This window comes from Mus caroli, chromosome 7 (assembly GCF_900094665.2).
Source record: "Mus caroli chromosome 7, CAROLI_EIJ_v1.1, whole genome shotgun sequence".
In the NCBI taxonomy this organism is placed as follows: Eukaryota; Metazoa; Chordata; class Mammalia; order Rodentia; family Muridae; genus Mus; species Mus caroli.
This window is the reverse complement of record NC_034576.1, coordinates 145102832-145122574: the sequence shown is the minus strand read 5'-3', so window position 1 is coordinate 145122574 and position 19743 is coordinate 145102832. Positions and strand designations below refer to the sequence as shown.

Sequence of the window (19743 nt, the reverse complement as noted above, 5' to 3'; positions counted from 1 at the left end):
TCATAGCCTGACCTGGTCAGTGTGGCCTGGGGAAAGGGTGAATGAAGTGGAAACTTCCAGTTTCTTTGGAAAGTCAATTATGTCAAATGATGTTTTGCTGTGGTGCACAGGTGAAAGGATGGCTTGCTAAAGCAATCACGTGAAAGAATGTTTTCCTGAAGCAGACACAGGTGAAAGGATGGCTTGCTAAAGCAAACACGTGAGAGGACCCGGGAGGAAGGAGTATAAATATGACCCTACAGATGGTGGGGGATGAACACTGAGCATTGGTTTGGTTTGCTCCACCTCGCTCTTCTTTGCTAAAGACATGCATGTATTGAGTGGCCTTACATAGAGTTGTTGAGCTCAACTTGTGATAATGCTGACACTGAGAGAAACTCACCCAAGAGCTGCTCCGGAGGTTCATGTGGTAACTTGCTGCTTCCGTGGCCTTGCCTTAGGCCAGTTGGCGAGCCTGGGGGTTTCTTCAGGATTGAACTACATCTGCCTGGTGTCTGTCTGCTTGCTGGAAAGACTGAACTACAGTTGCTGGTTCATGTCTGATGTCTGCTTGCTGAAAGGACTGGTCTGAAGCAGCTGAATAGTATTTGGTGTTTGCTACGGGACTGAAGTGTTGAGAAAGAAGATCACGCTCAGCCCGGAAGAACAACTGCTGAACAGGTCCACTTCGCATCCTAATAACTTTCCTCTTCTATTGCCTCTGCTGGATGGTGGGCTAGAAAAGAGGTCGAACACTTATTAAAAGTCAGCCGCAAAAAATGTATGCCTACAGGTGAACATCTGGTATCCGAGGTGAGTGGATGCCAATCTGGAGTCTATTTCTGGGATAGGACTGGTGTGACTTGGCTTCCATTCCTGGCATCAGAGGTTGGCCTTTGAGGGGAAGGATGCCCATATGGGGGATACAGAAAAGAACTGGAGTTATAGGGAGAAAGAGTCTGCTACCCAGTGGTCTAGGGCTGAGCAATCTGGAGTACCTTAACTCCAGAGTACACTCTCACTAAGCCATGGCCAGGCCTTAGACCTCACAAGCTACAAGAGCTATATAGTGAAGGGCTTGTGCTTGGGGCCAAAGGGTCCCCCATCACCTTATTTCCTGAATGTGGTCTGGCTCTCACTTCTGTCTTTGCTCTGGCAGGAGAATCTTGGTGCTCCAGCAGCTGCTCCAGGTCTGCTAGGCCTTCTCTGTCCCATAACCATCTGTGCCCCAGCTCAAATGCCCAGCCTTGCCTGCTGTCCTCCCTCTGGAACCCAGTAAGGCTTTGTATTTGGGCCCATCCATGCAACCTCTGCTCCTACCTTGTTTTAGCATACCCTGTCCTCATCCCAGCCACTTCTGTGCCCTGGTAACGCTCTGTTACTTTCTCTCCAGCCTGTCCTCATTCCTTCAGGTCTCTAAGCCCTGCTGTCCCTTCGCCTCTCTGGCTATTCTTCTGGCCTTGACCCTGCCTCAGGCTGCTTGTAACCTCCAGGTGGTCTCCCCATCCTCTTCTCACTACTCTCTGTACTTCTTACTTCTCTGTCTGTGGGCAACTGCTGACCTCCACTGGGAAGAGATGAGATCAGAAGGGGGCCCTGCTGCCACAATCTATGGGCAAGCAGAGACATGCAGCCACTGGCAGCCTTCATGTCACCCACGGGGCATCCCGGGACGGGTTATTTCTGGAGTGTGAGCCAATGCCCTCAGCATCCTTGGTAGGTAGAGGTGGGGTGACCCTAGTTTCTGCTTAGCAACCAGCTTCCTGAAGGGAAGGCCCTGCTGGCAGAACTAGGCCACCACAGGGGTGCTTGGGAAATGGTGGAGCCTCAATGGTGCTTGGGCTTATGGATGCCTGTATGCTCTGGGTTGGACCACCATCTTATTACTTCCAAGCATCTCCTCCCAGAATTCTCATTTGAAGGACTGTTCCCAGACTTTCCTGGGTTCCAGGCCATGGCTCAGTCAGTCTGTCATTCTTGAGGCTGTATAGGCTCCTGGGAGAATTCCGTGTGCCTCCTCAGGCTGGCTGACTGACTGCTAGGCATACTGGGGCCCATAATCTACAGGAGTAGAGGCTGCAAGACTGCTGAGAACAGTTAGTGGGGTCTGAGGCCCTGGTGCCCCCACCTTATTTCCTACGTGGCTGAGACTCGGGCTGGTGCAAGTGTGGGTCTCGTCCCCTGAAGTCCAGAGACTTTCATCACACCTGTTTCTCGGCCTTTCTTCCCACCCCCTCAGCCACGAGCACATCTAACGGCTGCCTCAGGGTCTTTGCACTGCTCCTCCCTGTGCAGGGAGACACCTGGTGCAGTCTGATCCCAAGGAGAGTATCCTTAGGGTGGGGGAGGCTGAGCAGCTGAAAGTCTTGGGGAGCTGGGAGCTTGAGGGGCTTGGGTGTGTGGGTGCTAGGAGAAGAGTCTGAGAGCTGGAGGGGAGGCTAGGAAGTGGAGGCCAGTAGGTAGAGAGGCTGGGATGTTGGATGTTCGGAACTGAGAGGCAGGAGGCAGAGCAGCTAGAAGGGTGTGGGCTTTTCCTTGAGTCACTGGTCCCCGAGGACAGTCGGGTCAGGTGCAGCCCAAGACGCCAATTAGTGATTCCTCGCTCTCTGCCCTGGAAAAACAGAAAGCAGGCAGCCAGAGGGTTCCTGCCGCTGGCTACAACTTCCAACCTGGCCTTGTTCCTGATGCAAGAGGGTAATCTTCTGCTTAGGAAGGCCTCACATCTGGACCCCAGCCCCTTAGGCCTAGCCATTGCATGGAATCATCTGGGAGGCCTGAAGCTAGAATCCATCCTAGTGGCTGGCTATTCCATCAGGTACACTAGGAATGAGGAGCTGGACCTCCTGCACCAAAGTAGACCTGAAGCTGGAGTTTCCACTAGGTAGGTGGGTGTGGACCACCACCTGGGCCTTCTCCGTTTGACCCTGTGGGTATCATTAGCTCCCTGACCTCAAGCTCTAGAGCTAAATCAAAGGACCCTGCCTAGGGCTGTGGAGAGAAGGAACTCCATAATGGGTCAGCCCCTGGTCTGGTCCACAGTAGAGCCCTATCAAGGGGTTTCCCTAAGATGCTTCATATGGAGCCCCTGTGCTGTTGTGGGTAAGGGTACCTGGGCCTCAGACCTTGGGAGCTCTATTTCATGCTAATCAGAGGAGGCCAGTTAAGGCAGCTGATCTTTTGGTGTACTCACCTTAGAGTATATGGCCTTGTACTGGTGGAATTAAAGCTAAGAGGTCCTCTGCAGTTCAGTCTGCTGCTGCTGCTACTGCTGCTGTACCAGGGGCTTGTTGGGGACCCTTGTAGGCGCTGTGAATCCTGGGGAAGAGGCCTATGGAGGATGTGCTGCGTGGCAATAATTTTCTCCAGGGATCCCAGACTGACCCAACCTTAATCCTAACTGGTAGTCTTTTGAAGTAAGGTCGACCTGGCCCTAGGAGGCCCCTACCATACCATGCCTTTAACTCCAGCATTCCCATAGGGAACAAGGCCCTCAACTCAAGAGGCAGGCAGAACCCATCTCGAGGAGTTCCCAAGAACCCCAAGGGTGTAGCCCCAGGCCAGAGACTCAGGCATTGTGGGGGCCTCTACTGGCCTCATGGGTGGGGTTGGCCCTATGTGGGGGGGTCTATGGGCCTCATGGGTGGGATTAGTCCTATGGGGGGCCTCTGCTGGCCTCATGGGTGGGGTTGGCCCCCTGGGCCCACCCTGGCCACTCCCTCTGGGTCAGAGTTCTGGGCATCCCCTTGCTTGTCTGGGCTAGCCGCCACTTGGGGTGGGGCCCTTTAATGTCCCCGACACTTCAGGTGTGGCCCTGCGGCTTTTTCGGTCCTTTGAAGCCGGTACTAGCCTTTGGTTCATTCACAGCCGAAAAGAGCTGACGTCCACCCTAGAATATACTAGGTAGTTTGGGGTTGTGAGCACTGGGCAGCCCCCATCCCCAACCTTGTTCTCTTTCTCTATGCTAGGCTGAGCCTATGAGTGTGTGGGGATGTCATTGGGGGGAGGGCTAGAGGGCACAGTGGGACTATTCCTGATACTGCAGTGCAGCAGGTAGGACCTATCATGGGGGAGCTGCCAAGAGTCTCACTGACTCACTAATATCAGACTTTTAGGTGAAGAGGTGAAGAAACCAACTTACAGGCATGTAGAGCCAGAGCCTCTGCAAGTGGAGCCATCCAGGCCAAGGGTAGAGAGGGAAAAAGGGGAATCAGGAGGCTGTCTCCATCACAGGCTGCTTCATTTCCCAGCACCTCAAGGGTGTGGGAAACCAGGCCCAAGAGAGCCCCTAATCAGAGCTGCAGCCTGTCACCCCACCCGCTCTGGCTGAGATGGGGAGATGGCCATAAACTCTCTGTTCCCCTGAACAGAGAGGGATAAAAGCTTATGCCAATAAAATTATTGCCAATCAAAGCTGACTTATCTTTTCTTTTTGCTATAAAATTACAGAATCAAAAAAAGAAGAAAAAAAAAAAGAAGGCAGGCGGCGTCTTTATGGTTCAGGGCTTCCGGGCCAGGATGGCCCCACCAGCCCACTGCCCACACAGCAGTAGAGACGTAGATGAGGGTGTGGGGAGCCTAGAGGTGATTTGTCCAAGGCCACTTACTGGACATGTGCTCTGATGTCCTCTGGGGAGTGGACAGGATCACAGAAGAGCCTTATGAGAGGCTCAGGATGAGGCTGACAATAGGTCCCATGGCCTCCTATGCTGATGGCATGAGAACTGTTCCAGGCAGAGTGATGTCCCCCAGCATTATAGAGGTCTACTGACCTAGAGTACCCTCTAGATTCTGTAGAAAACCCTCACATCTGGGTCCCCAGAATTCTTTGATCCCTCTGGAACATGGGCCTGGAGCATATTGGGCCTCTGGTTCTGTGGCCACACCGGCCTCTGGGTAAGTTCCATGAGGTTGGTTGGGTGCTCTTCCTTCTAGCCAGTCTCTCTCCTCTTGCTTCTCAGGATCTTGCAGGTAGCCATTGCTGATGGATGGAAATAATTCTATTTCCGGCCACTCTTCAAGTTCTGGGGTCTATATCAGAGGTACTTGGCCATAAGTATGGGAGCTTGTACACAAGAGTACCCTCATCTGCTAACACATGGACGCATGAGGGCCGTGAGCAAGTACCTGAGGCTCAGACCTTTATGCAGGACCCCAACCATGTGCTATTCCCAAAATGTCCAGGGGACCCTGGACATGGGCACATGCAGGCAGCCTCTCCATGGTCTTATGCATACTTCATTGCCACTCTAACTCATATCTGAGCTTGTTAGCAAAGCTGACTGCTTCCCCCTCAGAAAAAGATGGAGTTTCACACAGAGGGCTGTGGGTGAGGTCTCCATCCCTGTCCCTGGATGTCTTTGCCCTAGAAGCCTTACAAGCATCTCTCATCTCCTACGCCTCTCATCCCCTCACCGGTGCCAGTGGGATATGGGAACAGTACAGAACAGGTACTAGGCAAAGGTGTGGTCCAGGGTTGTGAGGAGATTTTCCTGCCAGCAGCAGGGGTAAGAGGGCCTTACATTTCAGAGAAGTTTCCTAGAATGATGATTGTCCAGCAGACCCACGAGATGGGGACATGGATGAGTAGAGGATTCTCAGCATCTGAAAGTAGAGACACAGCTTCATGGGTACATTGTGAAGACAATGTGCCTCCCACTGTTTACTACTCCTCCACCCACCAATCTATCCATCTACTCACCTTTGAATCCACCATTCTTCTATCTCTCCACTCATCTATCCCTCATCCATCCATTCATCTACCCACCCTTCTACCCATTCACCACCCATCCATCAAGCCACCAATTCTCTCACCTATCAGCCCATCCATGTATCCCAATCCATATATTCACCTTTCTATCCACCTATTGATCCCTCTCATCCTCCATCCATCTGCCCATCCACTCACCAATCCATCTACTCACTTACCCTACAGGTAGTGTGTGCCTACAGCATAAATGTTTTACAGTCTACTTTTAATAATTGTCCAACCTCTCCTCTAGCCCATCACCCAGCAGAGGTAGTAGAAGAGAAATGTTATTAGGATATGGGCAATGGTTCTTTGGGGGCAAGCTTGATCTTCCTTGACAGCAGTTCAGTCCCATGGCAAACACCAAATACAACTCAGCAACTACTGTCCAGTCCTTTTGGCAGGTAGACATCAGGCACACATACCAGCAGGCCTGAGGCTAGGCCTCTGAAGTGGAAAGCTGCTGCAGGAACCTCTCAAGCAGTTCTTGGGCAAGTTTCTCTCAATGGGAGTATTACCACAAGTTGAGCCCAACAATGCTGTGTAAGGCAAACCAATACATACGTGTCATTAGGGAAGACTAGCAAGGTGGAGCAAACCAAACCAATGCTCAGTGTTCATCTCCCACTGTCTGTGGGGTCAAATTTATACTCCCTCATCACAGGTCCTTTCACATGTCTGCTATATCAAAACATTCTTTCATCTGTGTCTGCTTTAGCAAGGTATCCTGTCACCTATGTGCCCCAGCAAAACATCATTTGACAACATAATTGACTTTCCAAAGAAACTAGAGTTTCCACTTCACCTACCTACTTACCCTTCCATCCCCAGCCATTTATCCTCCATCTGTTCACTCATCTCCCCAATGATCCATCCATTCCAACCTTTTATCCACCCACCATCCATCCATCCATCACCCATCATCCATTCATCTATCCTTCCATCCATTCATCACCCATCATCCATCCATCAATCTACCCATCCATCCCTCCATCCATCATACATTCATCCATCACCCATCCATCTATCTACCATCCATGCCAACCTTCCACTCATCTAATATCCATCATCCATCCTCCATCTTTCCCTATTTTTCTCTCTCTCCATCAGTTCTCCTATGTTCACAGGTATCTATGGAATTTATTTAGGTACTGATATCTGATCTCTTCACTCTATTTATTGAGTGAGGCTATACCATTCTTGTCAGCTATGATATTTGGGGTCTGGTCCATAGACTCTGCAGCTGGTGAGGGGTGTATTACTAAGATGCTTCCAGGAGCTCTCTGCTCTGAATATGAAAACACTCTAAGGGCATTGGAGTGTCCTATTTATTCAGATTCTTTGAAAATGCTTCATTTTTTACCTATCTGGAGCACTAATTTTGGGGAACTCACATTTGCATTGCATTTGTGTGCTCTCCATACTCTGCTGGGGTGTTGCATGTGTGTGCATGAGTACCTGGCTCAGCTAAGGAAGAGGGAACAGACAGTTTCCGCTGGGCACAGGGAGAGAGGTTCTAAGCATCCTCTGGGGTCAGGATGCAGAGAGCTCAGATTTGGGATCTTTTCCCCAACCATGTGAGCTCCTGCTGTCTGCACCTGCTTTGTGGGAATAGTGTGGGATGTTAATGGGTGCAGAAGGGCAGCAGGCTTGAGGATGTCACTGAGGGAGCCTTGGAGATTAGGTTGAGGGGTATGGGTGGGTCTGTGGTACCAGAGAATTCCTGCCATTGTCAGAGGACATGCAGGCAGTGCCTTCTCTGTGGGTACACAAAGATGTATCCATGGCAGAAAGCAGCTCCTTGATTATGGAAACCCTGCTCCAGCACTAAGAGCTGAGCGAGTTCCTACAGCCCCTGCAGGGTATACGAGCAGGAGGTGGGGGGGGGAGGGTGTCTCTGTTCTGCACCCAAAGCAGGACAGGTGCTTCATTCCCAGAGGCAACAACAGTAATGAGCTGAGTCATGGTTGTTGTCATTCAGTGTCTCCCCCTCCCACAATCTGCATCTCTTCCCCCCCATCACCTCATCCCTTATCTCTTCCCTGGCCTCGAAATTTGCACAGATGGTGCTCTCTCACCTCCACACCTGCTTTCCTATCTTCATGAATCTGGCGTCATGGAGGGGAGGGTGGCGGATGGGTGGTGGGGCAGTGTCGGGGTGGGGGTGGGGGCTTTGCTCTTCACTCTTTCTAAACAAAATAGTCGCCTCATCGCGTATTTTCTGTTCTGTTCCTCATCCGGTGCTGGGGACAGTCAATGTGCCAGAATGAGGGGCTGAGAAGGGTCTCTCTGACTTCTGGATCACCTGGGAGGATCTCAGAGCCTGATTGGCTCAGTAGGGAACACTACAGGAAAAAGAAAAGCAGTTGGGGATGAGGGGGATCCTGATACGTCTTCAGGGCTCCAAGACATTGGGCAACATCGGAGTAGGAAGGGAACTAGGTGGTCTATTTGTGGCTGGGAACTTTATGGTGTGCTGACCAGTGCTGGCCCTGCTACCCTCAACGTTACATGAAGGTTCATGCAGGAAAAAGTCCTGTAGCTAGAGGTTCCTGTCTGGTGGTCCCTGTCAGCATTAGTACCTCAGGGAGGAGTCCCTGGGGTCTGGAAAGTACAGTTTCCACACTCAGTCATGGAGACCCCTGCTAAGGGCCAGGAAACCAGAGGCTCTAACAAGAGGGTCCCTTCCATACAAAGACCTGGTCAAAGAAGGGACAGGTGGCCTTTGGATCTCCAATGGTAAAGAGTAAGGCCCTGGGGCCTCACACGCCAGATGGGGAGCACCTGTGCTTAGGCAAGTTTTAGGAGGTGGGTCTCCTGTTTCCAGGTATGAACTTTGACCAGATCCAGTCCCTAGACACTCCAGGTATGCCCTATCTACTGCCCTTTGTGTCCCTGAGATCAGAGGTCAGCCCCTTGAGTGGGCGACTACCGCAGCAGAGACATGTTGGTCCTCAGAGGCCAGCCGCCATAGAACAGCAGAGGCCTTGCTGCCTTCCATACTTTCTCTTGTTCTGGCTTTGCTTTGGGAGAAAGGAGGGAGCAAGGGCTCTGAGTAGGGCTGCATGGAGCTGGAGCCTAGAGGAGTATGGAGTACTGGAGCCATCCCTGGAGATAGTCCAACCTTGCAGACACAGGGTTGAGGCACCCTGTCCTACTCCGTCCAGTTCTGGGCCCAGGAACAATCCCTCTGCCATGTGTGAGAGAAAGGCTATGTTAGTGTCCCCTTGTCTTACCGTATGTGGGAGCATGGGTGTTGCTGTGTACATACACATGTGAGCTGGCAAGTGTGTACTTGTGGCCATTTGCAGCAGTTGAGGGAGGCCTTGGTGCTGAGGATTTCATATGTAGCTAGTGTGAGAGTGAATGCATATGGGGAGTGCTGGCCTGTGCACATGTCTGGGACACTTTGTCCTAGGCCAGGCCTTATCCATCTGCCATACCCAAGTTAGAACTGCAAAGGAACACTGGAGACACTGTGATGCACTGCCTGTGACACCCCAGACGATACTCCTTTTTGGCATTTTTTTTCATTTCTGGGGACCACTGCCTGACCCTAAGTTTGGCCTGGCTTCCTTTTACCTACTCTAGCTAGATAACCATAGCATTAGTGTGGGGCCTTCTAGAATGCTCTTTTCCTCTCTCTGAGGTCCTGTGGACCAGTATAGGTTCCCAAGGGCATCCTGATGGAGCCAGGTTTCCCACTGTAGCTGGATTCTCTGATATCTCTTAAGACCCCCTTTTCTGGGCTCTTACCTTAAATTGGAGCCAGGGTACCATCATGTGACCACATGGTTATACCCTATCTCTTATTGTGTGCTTGAGACAGAGACAGAGACAGAGACAAAGAAAGAGGCCTAATGGGCACAGACACGGACAGATGCAGACAGGCACAGAGATGGAGAGACAGAGCCACACTGACAGCAATCAAGAGAGACAGAATTATATAGACAGAGAAGAAGACAGACAAACAACGAGAAAGGTGGAGACATGGGTGAAACAGAGACTGGCCATGCTTACATCTTGCAGCTCCGGGATGCCACAGAAGCCTGTATATCACACGTTTCTGAATGCAGTTTGGGAACATAGGTCTAGAGCTCTGGTCTTCCTGCCCTGCCATGTCCTTAGCTCCAGTGTATCCCTGAACGATGGGATAATGGTGGAAATCTTGGCCATGTGATCCACAGGGCTATATCACTAGGCTAGAGCTGAGCACCCCATCGCCAGAGCAGACTCAGCTTCAGGCCTTAAGACTCTAAATCAGCTCGGCCCCAGTCCACCTGGCCAGGGAAGCCCCAAGGATACAGCTCTAATGACTGTGTTCCGAAGCAATGTGGGTGGAACCTCTCTATCTCCCTCTTTAAGAAATCCTTATCTAGATTGCAGCCCCTAAGGGGATAGGAACTCTGCAGGAATCCCAATGGAGTCAACTATCCTGGACCCTTGGGGCTCTCAGATTGAATCACCAACCAAAACCACACCAGCTGGACCTAGACCTCCCCCCACTTATGGAACAGATGCACGTGCAGCTTGGCCTTCCTGTGGGTCCTGAACAAGTGGAGAAGGGGCTATTCAAAAAGCTGTTGCCTGTATATGGGATATGTTCTTCTAGCTGGGCTGCCTTGTCTGGCCTCAATGGGAGAGGAAACTCCTAGTCTTGCAGAGACTTGAGGTGACAGGGTGTGGGGGGAAACCAGGGGACCCCATCTGATCAAAGGAGAAGGGGATGGGGGTGATGTAAGGATTGTGAGAGGCGGTGACTAGGGGGGAGGGCATCGAGCGGGATGTGAAGTGAATAAATTAAAAAAAAAAAAAAAGTCCTTCTCCTAAGCTAGCAGAGGCAGCCTGGACCAAAAGTCTAGGTCCTCCAACCATGGCTTCCTAAGCTTCTGTCCTGTCTCCTCTTCAGGCAAATGAAGAGGAGTGCTGACAGAGTCCCCCAAATGCTGGGGCCACTGCACCACATGAACTGCTGGGATAGCCATCATAACGGGCCTGCCTCCGTGGGACAAGGCAGGGACATGGCATTGCCGAGGAGGCTTGGAGCCTGGGCAGACACATAGTCTTTCTAGGCAATTCTGTGTGTGTGTGTGGCTAGTCTCCAGAGACCTCAAGGTCAGAAATCCTCCCACTTCTTGGCATTTATTGCCAATGGCTTCTTTGAAGTTCTGACTTACATGGCCCTAGAAATGCACAGCCCCCACCCCCCCCTCCTCACTTCCTTGCCAACAAGGTCAGGGCCTTCGAGGGACCTGAGTGGACCCTGAAGTCTGGGATATTGAAATCTTTGGTGTTTGTCTTCGTCTATCAAATGTCAGTAACCCCGAGTTCTTCAGAGGTACATTCTCTCAACACCCAGCAGCTTATTGATTGAGCCTCACAGTCTCTGTACTGACAGCCCTCACCTATTGAAGGTTATACTACAGTTGGCCACAGGGGGGCACTTGTGGGGCAGATGTTATACCTCAGTCGGCCACGCGAGGGAGCCAACCAACAGGCAAATGTAGGGTCTCTACAGGTCCTGGGCAAAGAAGAGCCCTGCCACAGAGAGGAAGAGGTAAATTGGCCAGTGCTGGGAAAGGGGTCCACTAAGCAGAGACACTGTATGGCCTGCTCCAAATGCTGATTTTGCCTGGAGACCTGAGAGCTGTGACCTCACGTTGCTCCTTGGTCTGATGCAAAGGCACTAAGACCTGAGTGACAGGGGTCCCAACAGAGCTATCTTCAATGTCCCACCTATCCACACTCTGTGACCCCCATCCTGGCTCTGAGTACCCATTAAGTCTCACTACCCCTATCCTTCACCCTTGCCTTCATCTGAGCCCCTGCTGTGCCCACTGGACCCTCATTCAACCTAGACACTTGTCCCTCTCCCAGGTCCCCAAGCTGCTTAACCACTGTTGTCCCTTACTCTGTCTCCCAACCCAGCTGAGCCTCTGCCTGTCCCCAGTGGAGTAGTTGTTTCCTCCTGTCAGAGTGACACAGACCAGACTACCAGGCAGGAAGCTGAGCTTGGTGCTTCTGTGGTGCCCTGGGGAGAACACTGTGTGCTGTAGCCTTGGTATAGCCTAAGGCCTGACAACCACCTGACTATGCCAGGCCCATCACTCACCCCACCCTGGGCACCCTGCCAGTTCTCACCATTGCCTGCAGGTTCGATCCCAGATTAGCTACTGCACAGGTTGGGACACCAGCTCATTGAGAAGTGGTCATGTGGACCCTGGACTTGAGCATGGCTCATGGGCCGGAGGGGCAGAGCCAGGTTCCTTTGTGGGACCCTGTGATAGCCCCACAGAGCCTGGCAGCACTTGGCCCAGTGTAGAGAGGGCACCAACCATCATTCTCTAGGAAGAAAGAGGGTGGGCAGCAGTGGCTCCCAAGCCCCTTCCATGCAGCATCAACAGGTTCTGGGTTCTGCTCTCTGGGGCTCCGAAGATTGCCACCTTTAGTGATATTTTTCTTTTCTTGGTCATAAACTCCTTAGCCTCACACTTCAATAAATCTGACTCTCTGGGTAGGAGGTAGAACTCCCAGGAGGATAGAGAAGGAGGCCTGGGTAGGGGATTCCTTACCACCTAAAAGGACATGGGGGCACACAGACTGGTGGCTTACATAAATGCACACATTCAGCTAAGGATGCCTGAGTGCCTGTGGGGAAGCCGAGGACTTCAGGAGTCTGACTTGAAGTTTTACTGACCACCCCCCCCCCAGAAGCTTCTCTCTCCTGTCACATGAGCATGCAGACCTGAATGTGAACTCCTAGAACCCATGTAAAGCTGGGCACAGAAGTGTCAGGTGTGTGTGTGTGTGTGTGTGTGTGTGTGTATGTATGTACGTACGTACGTGTGTATCTGTGTACGTGCATGTGCTTGTAAAACCTTGGCCACTCTGGGGCTTGGTGCCTCCTGAAACTCGGACCCAGTTGATGGCAACTGTCCAATCTAAAGGGTCATTTACGAAGCGTATCTCTGCTTTGTGAGGAAGGCCCTTCAGTGTGTGTTCCAGGGATAGGGATGTAGAGACTGGATGCAGCAGCCGTGTCTCATCCACCATGCAGCCTGGCAGCCCTTGCCTTAGAGGATCAGAACATAGACGCTACATCCCTGGCCCAATGTCCTCCTCATTTCATCCCTGAGCGTGGCCTCCACCTTGAATCTGGGGTGTTCACTGGTATTGCTGCCTTGTTTTCCGGGGCCTCTGAGCTCTGTGTGATGCTCTGGGATGCTTAGAGACCATTTTCTCCTCCTTGTGCCTCCTACGCTTTCTGCCTTCAGATGAGCAAAGGTTACTTTTATAATCAGATTTTTTTTTCCCTAGCTACAAAGCTGTTACTTCAATAATAAGTACAAAGCCGTAGACATCCTATCCACTCATTCCAAAAGGTCATCGTGTGCCTGGTGACAAAGTCAACAGTCAAAGAAGAAGTGGGGAAGCTAAATCCCTGTCCTCTGTGTGCCCTGAACCTCTCCCCAGACATACAGAGCCTATGTGTCACCTCAAAGAGCTTAGAGACCTCCTTACTAATGGGTAGGCTACAGCTCCTTCCCCCCTTTCCTTCTTTCCCTTCCTTCCCACTTCTATTACCCCATCCTTTCATCTCTCCATCCAACCCTTTTGCTATCCTCCCTCCATCCACCCCTTCATCCACCCCTTTTGCTATCTCTCCCCCTCCATCCCTACCCTTTCCACCCCTCTATCACTTCTTTTTTCTTTCCTCTCTCCCTCAATCATTTCCTCCATCCTTCTAATCCCCTTCATCCATTCCTCTACCAACTCCTCTCTCCCTCCCCCATCCTCTCCTTTATCCATCCTTTTATCCATCGATTCACCATCCATACCTCCCTCTATCCTCTTCCTTTTCCCTCCCCTTCTCTTCCTCCCTCCCTCTCCCATCCTCTCTCTTTTCCCTTCTCCCTCTCTCTTTCCCCCATCATCTCCCTTATCCATCCTTCCATCCCTTCCTCCCCCTATCTCTTCCCTTTTCCCTCCCCCTCTCCCTTCCTCCTTTATATTCTCCCTTAGCCATCCTTTCCTCCCCATCCCCTCAATTTTCCCTCCCCCTCTCCCTCCCCCTTCTCTCCCCATCCTCTCTCTTTTCTCTCCCCCTTTCTCCCTCCTTTCCTCCCCCATCCTCTTCCTTATCCATCCTTCCATCCCAGTGCTTTCATCCTTCTACTCATCCCTCCCTCCCTTCCTCCCTCCCTACATATATCCATCATTTCTTCTATCCCCCTCCATATATTTTTCTACCCATTGCTCTATCCGCTCATCCTTCATTTTCCCCTTTTGTTCCCTCCCTCCACCTCCCTCTATGGCTTCCTCTACCTCCTCTCTCCATCTATCTCTCTACCCATCTTTCCTCTCATCCACTCTCCATCTATCTCTCCATCCATTTCCCTTCCTATTTTGCTCCTGTCCTTCCTGTCCCTGAGGCACTGGCAGCCAGGGCAAGCTGCGCCACACAGCTGTCACACGGGGCTCTGGATTCTGTGTTCCAGCAATTAGCCCTCTCATGCGTGCAAGGAGTCAGCAGGCTTTAGTTCCACGTGGCCCTGTGCCGATGGTGGACAGATAAAGGACCCAGCAAAGGTGGCGTCTGAGCATTAATGCTTGCTGTTCCTGCAGCTATCAGATGAGGTTCACGGGGAGACAGGCAGGCGCCTTCCAGACTTGCAGGGCCTGGGCTTCATTGCCCTTCTCAGAGGCTTCACTCCTGCTCCTTCTCACTGAGGAGTTGAAGAGAGGGAAGAGAATGTTTCTAAGGTACCTTTGTACCACAGAGCAGCATTGTCTGTAGAGGTGATTAAGCCAGGAGAACGTAGGGGAAAGATGGTCCCAGAGGCTAAGAGCAGTGCCTGAGACCAGGTAGCTGCTGCCCGCGCCTCTGTTTTCTCCACTTGGCTATGTAATGGGAGATAACATGTCTTAATACAAAAATCAATAAGTGGTTCTGAGGCCTTCAAAGGAGGAGAAATAAATAGCAACTGAGCCTGACTGTAGGGTGGAGCCGTTGCTGTCCACCTCACCACACTGTTCAGGTTATGGTTGCCCTGGAGGGCTCCAAGCCTATTAATGTCTAAGGGCTGGATAGCTGAGGGGAGCATCCTGTGTGTCAGGACTGGTCTTTTGTAAATTTTGCATCTGATTTGGAGTTTCCCCGAGGAGGGATGGACATGGGGTGAGGGTGGATGGGGCCTACCAGAGTAGTCGTGGGCTGGCCTCAAGCCTCAGGCTCTGCAAGCCTTGCTGACCTAGATGTAACCCCAGGTTGGGAGGAGGCCAGGGTACCCCCCCTGTCTCTGGGCTTAGTTAGTTCCTCCACTTCTCATGGCTGAAGAAGGGGTCCTTAAGTGCGGGTTTTACTGTCTCCTGCTGCCCTGCCTGGCTGGTGACTCTGTTTGTCTAGTGGCTGCCAGGGTTAAGGCTGCTTTCTCTGCTTCATGTAACAGACAGCCTTGGTCCTGCATGGACTTCCTTCTAGTCCAGTTCCTGGTGCAATGTGGACCACACATGAAAACTGTTAAGGAAAAGAAAGGGTAATTCTGTTCCCTTCTCTGCCAGAGCATTCCTTCTGTGGCCTCTTACACACACACACACACACACACACACACACACACAAAAAAAAAAAAAAAAACCTTTCTCCTTTACAAATCATTGTGTGTGTTTGTGAGGATGGACACACGTGTGCCACAGCACATGTGTGGAGGTCAGAAGGCCGCCTCAGCAATTGTCCTTGGCCTTCCATCTTGTTTAAGAGAACGTTCTTATTGTTTGCTACTGAGTTATAGATATGTGCTACCACACCCAAATTTATGTGGGTCCTGGGGATTTGAACTCAGGTCTTCACACTCCCATGACAAGCACTTTAGACACTGGGCTATCCCCAGCCCTGGAGTCTGTTGGAATAAATATTGTAGTGGCTAGAGATTGAACCTAGGACCTCACACATGCGGGGCAGCAGCATATCCTTGAGCTACATATGGATAAATTAATTTCTCACCTTGCCCATGTCTCAGTGACTGCTCAGCCACACGAAACCTGATCATGGTATCATGCAGACCTCCCCATCACCCACCTCTAAAAAGTTCCAACTTCCTAATTGGAACTCTGTTCCCATGAAATACTGACTTTCCACCCCACCCCCGGGGCTGGCTTTCTGTGTCTGGGTTTGGTGACTCCAGGGACCTCCTTCCTCGTGTGTTCTTTTGAGTCTGGCTTCTTTTCACTTAATGCCGTGGCTTCAAGATCAATTCTTGTAGTAAGTGTCAGAATGCATTTCCTCCTTATGGCTGGATAGTATCCCACTGTGTAGGTGGCCACAGCTTGCTCTGTTCAGTCATTGGTCAGTAGACATTTGAATTGCCGTTTGAGGGCTACAGAGCACAGTTGGAACGTTTTGAGCAATGGTTTACATGTTTTGGTGAGGTCAAATTACTATCTTTGGGTTCACCCCTGGATAAAAACAATCACATCATATAGAGATTCTAGGTTTAACATTCAAGAACTGACCAGACTGGTTTGTTTTATAGGCTATGTTTTGAGGTTTTGATTGAAATAGGCGCTCTCTATGTAGACAAAGCTGGCTTTTAACTGTAACCCTCCCCTGCCTCAGTCTTCTCAGTGCTGGATTGACAGGCAAGCACTGCTATTCCTCTAGAAACTCATCTCCAAATAGTCCCCACCAAGAAGACTTCGGTTCTCTATGTCCTGGCTCACACTCATTCTTCCTGACCTGGATGATGGTTTCCTGGTGGCACCTCCCTGGTAGGGGATGACTTCCTCATGGCACCTCCCTGGTAGCGGATGGTCCCTCACAGGTTGGCGGTCTGCATGTTCTTGGTCTATTCAAGTCCTTTGCCCACTTTAAAATCACTCCCAACAAAAGGTTTTCATTTCTTTAGAGTTATCCACCAATCCTGTATCAGTTACGGGCTTTGAAGATATTCTTTCCCTATACTGGCTGAGAAACAAAGACTCTCACATCATAAAAATGAGTGCTGGAGACTCTGCATTGGGAAGGCAAAGTTGTTTGTCTTATGACTTCGCAAAATGGGACTTTGACCTAGAACTGCGAGCGTGCTGATCTGCCCTTACGCAGTGGTTTTAAATTTCACATGTATGTATTGCATTTACATCATTTCCCTCTCTCTCCTCCTTCCACTACCTTTCCTGCCTCTTTTCCTTTAATTACTGTTGTTATACGGGGGGGGGGGGAAGAAGGGGAGGGGCAAATAACCATATGAACATAATCTGCCGAGTCCATTTGTGTTGCTCAGATGTACACGTGTTCAGGGATGACCACTTGGAATTAGATAACCAACCTATCAGGGGCCTTGTCTCTAAGGAAGACTGATTCTTCCTCTCTCGGCAGCCATTACTTGCCTGTATCTCTTCATCTGGGGTGGGGCCTTGTGACATTTTCCCTAGCCATGCTGGCATGTCATTTCTAGGGCTTGTTTAGGCAACCGTGTTGTTTTGAGCTTGTGACTGCAGCTTCTATGACACATCTAGAAGACACAATCTCACAGCAGACTCCTTGGTCTTCTGGCTCTTGTAGTCTTCCCACGCCCTTTTTCTCCATGTACCCAAAGCCTTAGGTATAGGAGTTGCGTTGTGGATTTACTGAGACTGAGAGCACCCCATGGTGAATTATTCTCTGCATTTTGACCAGTTGTAGCTTTCTCTGCTAGTCTGATTGCTGCAAAAAAGGGAACTTATTTGATGAGGGATGTGGTGATTTAAAAAAAAAAAGGTTCATATATTTGAATGCTTGGTCATCATGGAATGGCAATACTTGACAGGGATTAGGAGGCATGGCCTTGTTGGAAGAGGTGTGTCACTGGAAGTGGCCAGGCCCAGAGTCTGTCTGTCTGTCTGTCTGTCTGTCTGTCTCTCTCTCTCTCCTGCCTGCTGATCTGGATGCAGAATTCCCAGCTACCTCACCAGCACCATGTCTGCCTGCATGTCGCCATGCTTCCTGCCATGATGCTAGTGGACTAACCCTCTGAATGAAAGCAAGCACTCTCTTATAAGAGTTGCCAGGTCATGACATCTCTTTAGAGCAATAGAACACTAAGCCAGGGTGTGAGAGCTTCAACTGTCTGTGTGTATAAGGATGGGTACTTAGGATGTAATTAGAACTGATGCTGGCTTGAGAAAGTGGCAGTGGCAGATTCTCCTCTAGAGTCCATGGCTTAACCAGCTATGCATAGTTAGCTAGATTTACCTAGTTACCCCAGCCAACGTGGCTGGAGAGCATGTCACAGACATTGATTCCCTCCTGCTGATGGGACCTAAAGTCCAATTAGACAGCTGTTTTCATGAACTGACTACAAACGAGTCCTGCCCTCTGTCCTGATATGGCTAGTCTCAATAGCCAGCTTGTTCTGTTGATCCTGTCTCCAGGATAAAGTGTTTGCACATCAAGCATGAGGATCTGAGTTCAGATCCCCAGAATTCACTCAAGCAAATGTTGGCTAGGGTTGAAAACCCCCATGTAACTCCAGCCTCACAAGGGACCCGTGAGCTCCCCTGGCTCCTGCCCTCGCCAGTGCTACTTCCTGTCTAAAGTGACCTACCTGCCTGGGGCTGCCACCATAACCTTTTGAGTTGACATTTTGCATGGAGGGGATGCAGGTGTGATCTCTAGCCTAGCGTGTGCATGTGCGGGCTTTGGGTGAGTAATGCCAGAGGCTCTCCCGTGAGCTTCCTGATGATGATCCTAAAGTCTCACCTGCCTGCAAAGACTTTTGCTCTGGCTGTTTGTAAAGTAAGCTCCCTGCATCTAAATCAGGACAGGATCAATACCCTCACACACCCTAATGTCTACATATGTCTGGGAGCTTGGCTTAAGAGGTTGAAGGAGGCCCCAGTGTGGGCTCTGCAGTTGACAAAAGGAAGTGGATGAGGTGGGCAAGGCAGGGTCTCTGGATCAACAGGCCCCGGAGCCCTGCTGTCACAGTCAGGCAGCAGGAGCCAGTAAAGGTTCTGGAGTGAGTGACCAAGGGTGCATGGGCTTGCTGAGATCAAGGAAGTGTTAGTCCTTGGAGATGATGGCCTGCAGAATTGGGCTAACCTGGAGGAGCCCAGGGGACTGCAGAGCTTTCGAGATTATCAGTGACGATGTGGAGAATGGTGTGCTGCTAGGATGACACTGCAGAGGGGGCCAGCAGAGGCCAGAAAGAGGAAGGAGTGACAAGCCTCAAACTACAGTGATCTCTACTTGAGCCGCACAATGTGAGTGCACCAGGAAGAGCTGCGACATATCCTTGAACTAGGACTGTGGGTGATGCCACCTAATGATATATCTGCTCTATGCTACCTGATGTGTCTCCATTCAAGGCTGAATCTGGCTTTGGGAACCCCCAAGCCCCATTCCGCATGTACTTCAGGCCAATTCTCCTCTTACCTGGAGTCTCTGACCCCTCTAGCGATAGCAAAGGTGGCTGGAATGTTCACACTTCCTTTCGTAAAGCTGGGCAAGAGTTCCAACAGCATCGGGGATGTCTTTAACAGCCTGAACTCCTGGTGTCCTTACTAAGTCCAAGTGGAGGCTACCTGGACCCAGCATATCACAACCCCTGCTGGACGGCCCCACTCAGCCATTTGTCATGGAGGACTCTGATAATCAGGAGCTCTCTGCAACTACTAGGAGGTGGATGAACCATAAAGGAAGGTTCACGAGCTCCCCTTTCTGACTCCACCCCATGCCCCTGAGGTCACACAAAGCCAACTGTATTCAGTGCCCAAAGGCTCCAAGGGAGCCAGGAGAAAGGTTTGTTCTGCAAGAGGGTTCACAAGACAAGCAGATGACACCTCTCATCTGTGGAAAACTCAGATCACTCAGATGTTAGGTTTAGACTAGAAGTTCAAAAGATCATGGATGTATTACTGGTAAGAGTCATTCAAACAGTTCTTAATGCCATGGACAGACAGAAAGACAGACAGAGAGGTGTCTGCATCAGAGCCAGCATCAGAGGCAGGCAGCATGGTGAATCTCTGAAGAGAGAAATCAGAGC

General features: G+C 50.8%; 1 protein-coding gene across 1 annotated transcript in view; it reads left to right on the top strand.

Annotated features, from left to right (window-relative positions):
• Positions 1-256: 256 nt before the first annotated feature.
• Th (tyrosine hydroxylase) overlaps positions 257-19743 on the top strand; it is a 36552-nt gene continuing 17065 nt past the window's right edge. The window contains exon 1 of the mRNA XM_021168275.2: positions 257-792. Coding sequence (XP_021023934.1) covers positions 763-792 — 30 coding nt within the window. The 5' untranslated portion in view covers positions 257-762. The remainder of the gene's footprint in view (positions 793-19743) is intronic.